We start from the raw sequence: 5,890 nt of genomic DNA on the forward strand, positions 1-5,890 counted from the left end.
TACAATTGCTCACTACTAAACTTAGCAAGAGACTTCAAATTGCTCAAGCACATAAGCAAGAGACTTCCTATGCTCCTGAACACAATCAAGAGACTTCTATTGCTCAAGCACAACTGCAAGAGACTTCTAATCAAACAGAATTACAAGGAAAAATGTTTGAGGTTGAACACTTGATATACAATCAGAGGTGCTCACAATACAAATCAGATATAGACTCTTAATACTCTAGAATTTCTAAGATATGAACTTGAAAACAGAAAGCCTAAGTGAACTTTGAAGGCAGAACAATTTCAGAAGAGTTTTGGCACTTGTAAATTGTTGTTGAGTCTCTAACAATCTCTAAGTCTTCACTCCTTTATATAGAGGTGTGAAAGAGACGTTGTGAAATTGCCAGCACATCAAAAAGAGTCGTTTGAAGCTTTGATCAATCACCAATGATCGTTTGCCTGATATGGTTGTTGTCCTATGAAGGATCAATTTCAAATCCAATCCCATTGTGAAGGAACATTTCTGCAAGCAGAGCTGTTTTTCTTGTCTTGTAGCAGAGACACAACAGAGTAGTGGAGGTAGTGGTTGTACACTTTGTACAATTGTACATTTGTCAACGCTTTTTGAAGATAAGCATCCAATGCCTTCAAATCCATTCAAAATGATTGTTGCTTTGCTTTCCTAGTTTTCTGCATTGCTTTCAAATCTATTAAACAACTTTTGAAGCTTTAATTCTTCCATCTTGATGAATATCAGCTTCTGGTGATTTCCAGCTTCTGATAAGGTTGCTTCTGATGAGCTTCAGCTTCTGATGACGTCATCACTTCAGGAGCACTTTGTCTTCAGGAGCACTTTTGTCTTCAGGAGCGCTTTCTCTTCAGATGCTTTAAGCTTCCTTTTTGTTGGTTTCTTAGCTCTCTTTTGTTCATTCAGAACCTATTTAAGATGTAAATTTTTGTATATGGTCCTGTACACTTGAACAAATATTAGCTAGTCCAATTGACAATTTTTAATACCTTGTTATCATCAAAACTCTCAAGGTTTATTGTTAAACACATTTTGTTCCAACAATCTCCCCCTTTTTGATGATGACAAACAATAGTATTTAAAATGTGCAATTGTTGTTAATTCAATTAACAAGTTGACTTTAAGGGTATGAGGTTTGCAAGCTCCCCTTGAGTCTAATAGTTCTTAAGGTGAGTTTTGTAAGCTCCCCCTGAGTTCTATTCAAGTTAATTAAATTCATCATTAAAAACGAAATAACTCTCAGAATATTCTCACATTAAATAGACCAAGAGATGAGAAGTTGGTCCTATTAATTTAAGATGATTAAAAATTAAATTAATGGGGCTCAGAGCCTATAAATACTATACATACTACTCCCCCTTTTGTCATCAACAAAAAAAACTAAGGACTAAACGAAAGAAGTAGGAGAAATACAGTGAGAAAATATTAGAGAAGTAAACATATAAATATCAGAGCATAATTAAAAAAATATATATCAGAGCGCATAGATATAGTAGAGCAGTTTTAAGTCAGAAACATAAAGATGTCCAGAAGCAGATATATAATCAGAAGAACAAAAGATGTTCAGAAGCATAAAAATTCAGAGCAAAAACATTACAAGACAGTTAAACTAAACAAGCTGAATGTGTGCAACTAAGGTTGGGCTTGTTTGTTCATCATATCCATCATCTTCTGTAGCATCAAGTTTGTCTGCTCTTGTTGGTTTTGTATATCCTCTTGCTTCTTTTGCATAGCTTCTTGCTGATGCTTCATCTCAAGCTTGAAGGACTCATTGCTCTTAATCAGATTTTCTTATCTGATTTTAGCTTCTTTCAAGGCTTCTTTAGCTTCTTCTAGCTTTGCATCAGTAGAAGACTTATACTCAAGCATGAGTAGCTTCTGTTCCATGAGTTCTTTCTTCAGCTTTCTGTTCTTAGATTCCAAAGAAGCATTCCTTTGTAATAAACTCAGATCAGTAGATGCTGACTGGAAGTTAACCTTGTTCAAGAAGCTCAAATCCAGATCCTTAGGATTCACACCAGTAGGAATAAAGTCATAAATCTCTCTTCCCTCAATGCTTGGAGGATTCTGAACCCAAGTTCTCAGGATCTTGACTTCCTGCAGACTGTTATCTACTCCCTTAAGCCAGTCTTGAAGCTTTTGCTAAGCTAAGTCTTGAGCATCAAAGCAAGTTGTTTGGAGTGTAGACAAGATATTATCAACTCTATCCTTCAGTCTGTTCCATTGCTTCTCATAGCTTTCTTTGTGAACCAAATCATTTCTAGTTTGAAAGAGTTTCACCAGCTTCTGACCTATATCCTCACACATCTTGTAATAAAATAGAATCAAGGAAGATGGTTGGTTGTGAGGGTATTTTTGTAGGTTTTGGAGGGACAGTAGGTATAATAGCTAGGGATGATGATGATTGGCTATTTGTAGAGTTTGGAGTTTGAGTGGAGCTAGTTGAGGGTTGATCAGGGGTAGTTTCTATAACCATGGTAGAAGATTGAGGATCACTTTGATCATCCTCAGAATCAATATCCATGGATGTGGCTATAGAAACAGAGTTATCAATGCAGCTTGGTTTGAAAATAGGTTCAGGTAATGGAATGGTGGATGATTGGATTTGCTCAGAAGCAAATTGTTCAGGAACAGTTTGTTCAGAACAACAGGTTTAGGAACAGAAACATGCTCAGATGTAGAGACATGTTCAGGGCTAGTGATATCATCAGGGTTCATTTGTGGGGATATCTGTGGGTTGGGTGTTTGTTGTTGGGGGCTTTCTGAAGTGACTTCTTCATGAGCAACTTCTTCAGAAGCAACTTCAGAGGCTTTCTCTAGATGTTGTCTAACCTCTGGTAGTTCACCAGTATAGTGACTTACCAGATTGTCTATGACAGTTGTGTCTTGTGTTTGGTTGAATGATGAGGGTGGTCGAGATGAAGATGAAGGTTCAATATTCTCATCAGAAGGAACCATGTTAAGTGGTTGAATCATTGGTGGCCTTAAAGGATTGCAACTAACAGGAAATCTATTGTAGAGATCGGCTTTCCTTTGAGCTAAGCCAATGACTCTTTCATCTATATCAGTTCTAACAGGTTCTTGAGAAATATTAGATTTAGGCTTAATGTGTTTGATTTTGTAGATTTGGCCTAAAGGTATGTCATCTGTCTCAGTGGATGATTAAGATGTGGATTGAGAGGGTGACGATTGGGTTGAGTCTGATTCTATGTTTACAACAGTATGAGTGTGTGAGAGATCAGGATTACCTCTTTCATCAGCATCTGGAGCAACATCTGTGTTAGCAGTAATGTCCTCCTCAGCTCTTCCATCAACATCCACTATCATCATCAGATTACTAGCTTCTGAAATTGCCAACTCTTGTACAACTCCAGTAGCTTTGACAACTTCTTCAGCATCAGCAGCTATATCTCTTCTAACAATGTTGGATGCAGGGATCTCTATTTCCTTTGCAATCTCCAGAGCCTTCTGGAGCGCAGCAGCATCCTCAGCTTTCTTCTTCTTCATTTCCCTTGTAACCAATCTAGATGCAGCTTCAGTACTTTCAACTTCTTCAGTCACATAGGGTGACTCTTTGATTTTCCTCATGGCTGGTTTTTTCTTCTTTTTAGGCACTGAAGGCTGTTCAGGAGTAGATTTAGTGGAAGCATCAACTTTACCACTTCTTGTTTTCTTGTTCAGAACCACATTAGTGTCCAGGTCCTGAACTTCTTCTTCAATTGTTGGCATGCCAGAGCCACCAATCTTAAGCTTCTCAGAAGCTTTCTCCTTCTTGGCCTTCTTGGAAGGTTGTTCAGCCTCAAGATACTCTTCCTTAGAGACCATCTTCCTCTTGGATTTTCTGCCTTTTGCAAGTGGCAGAGCACCACCATACATTTCATCAGGTACATCATCTAGCCTAATGACCTTGCCATATGTTTCATAATGGTCTTTGATGAAGTGTACCTGAACTTCAACAGGGTCCTTCTTACAGATGGGTGAAAAGTCCTCCATTAAATTTGATTTAGCCCTGGATTCACTCAAGTCAGTCCTGAGCTTAGTGACTGTACTGATCAACTTCATATGCTTGAGTGTCCTGGCATTGATGAACTTCCCAGTTGTAGTGTCAAGATGCTCGTCTGAATAGATTTGGACACCACTGAGTACATCTAGAATCCCTCCTTGATAGAGGATCTCTGATATTAGCCTTCCATAAGGAACCCAACATCTTCCCTTCTGTTGACTTTCCCTCAGCTCCTTGATCATATATTTGAAAAGGTATTTGGGAACATTTACCTTTTCCTTCTGAATGAAGTGATGAAGGAAAACTTTCTGCCCCAATGAAGGTTGATCACCACCACCACCTTTTGGAAGCAGATTCTCATTCTGAATCTTTAGAAGCATTTTCTTTTCAATGCTTAGATCAGCATATTTTCCTGGAGTGCTGGAGTTGAACATGGACAAGTTGACAGTTTCATTCCAGGGGCTGTTCTTGACGTTTGGAATTTCTACTCCTGAGTATTTGCCAGAAGCACTTATTCTGAGTATATAAGCTATTTGCCATTCAGCAATAAATACAGGGATCCCCAAAACACTTGATCTAATCTCCACACAAGTGAATGGTGCCAAGCCCATTTCTTTTCTCGTCTTCCCTTTCAGAGTATGGTCAAGTAGAATCTTCTGCATTTCTTCAGCTTTAGAGGCGGCTTTGTCATAAACTGATGCTCTCACCCAGAAGTGCTTTACAAGTGCTTCGTATGTTGGTCCATTCAACATGTTGAAGTATGGCATAAGCCCTTGTGCGTCGTATTAGCTTATGATGTCTCACCCATGGTAAGCTAGAGACTCAAAATCCACAGGATTCTCTGTTTGAATCTTTAAATCCCATTCTTCTACGGACATGGTTCTTCCCTTGATTTCATAGGCAGGGGCTTCTTGTGAGGACGATTCTGGAGCATTTTGTTGTTGCATGCTAGATGTTGATTCAGGAATATCTTGATTCGAACTAGATGATGCCATAGATGATAATGAAGATTTTAGGGTTCTTAAGGTTTTGAGATGCAGGGAGATATTCTTACTTCGTAATGAAGATTGAAAGAGGAAAGTGTTTGTAGTGAAGTGAGTAGTGTGCGAAATGACTAAGTATTTTTAGTAAAACGTTTACAATTCAGAAAAGACAAACAAACACGACATTAATGACAAAGGGGGCGCGTGATAGTACATTCGAAGCTATAATCATCATTGGCCTCTTACGTTATACAACCGTACACATAAACCACGCCAGGAGTTCTCAGAGTAACTGCCAAGTTAGTGGGCCAGGTGTCACTAAAAAGTAATTTCTAGCATTTCCACTAACTCTGCTATTCAGAAGCACAAAATCCAACTTCTGGACTTCAGATGCTGACGTCATCATCAGAGGCACATTTTCCACAGAACCTAAATAAAGAGCTTCTGATGGATCACAACTTCTAAACAGACTTCAAAACCTAAATTCCTATTCAGGAGCAAGCAAGCTTTAATCAGACACAAAGTGCATGTTCAAATTTTTCTTTATAAAATCAACAGTTAAAGGCTTAGTAAATATATCAGCCCATTGATTCTCAGTATCAATGAATTGTATATCTAAAATTCCTTTTTGAACATAGTCTCTGATAAAATGGTGTTTGATTTCAATATGCTTGGCTCTAGAATGCAAAATTGGATTTTTAGACAAACAAATAGCAGCAGTATTATCACAATAAATGGGAATACTGTTAGCATTAATCTGATAGTCTTCCAACTGATGTTTCATGCAAAGTAGTTGTGTACAACAACTTGCAGCTAAAATGTATTATGCTTCTACTGTAGACATAGCAATAGTTGCTTGTCTTTTGCTAGCCCAGGATATCAGATTATC

At 38.1% G+C, this 5,890-nt stretch overlaps 1 protein-coding gene across 1 annotated transcript; it reads right to left on the reverse strand.

The window, feature by feature from the left end:
• Positions 1-2,547: 2,547 nt before the first annotated feature.
• On the reverse strand, positions 2,548-5,013 carry LOC146946777 (uncharacterized). Its single transcript, XM_085748305.1, is given in 2 exon segments — positions 2,548-3,161; positions 3,264-5,013. Coding segments are annotated over 2 exon segments (2,364 nt in total).
• Between the last annotated feature and the right edge of the window lie 877 nt (positions 5,014-5,890).

The sequence above is a fragment of the Medicago sativa genome, chromosome 2 (genome assembly GCF_051527215.1).
Source record: "Medicago sativa cultivar Bolivia chromosome 2, Bolivia_mono, whole genome shotgun sequence".
Classification (NCBI taxonomy): domain Eukaryota; kingdom Viridiplantae; phylum Streptophyta; class Magnoliopsida; order Fabales; family Fabaceae; genus Medicago; species Medicago sativa.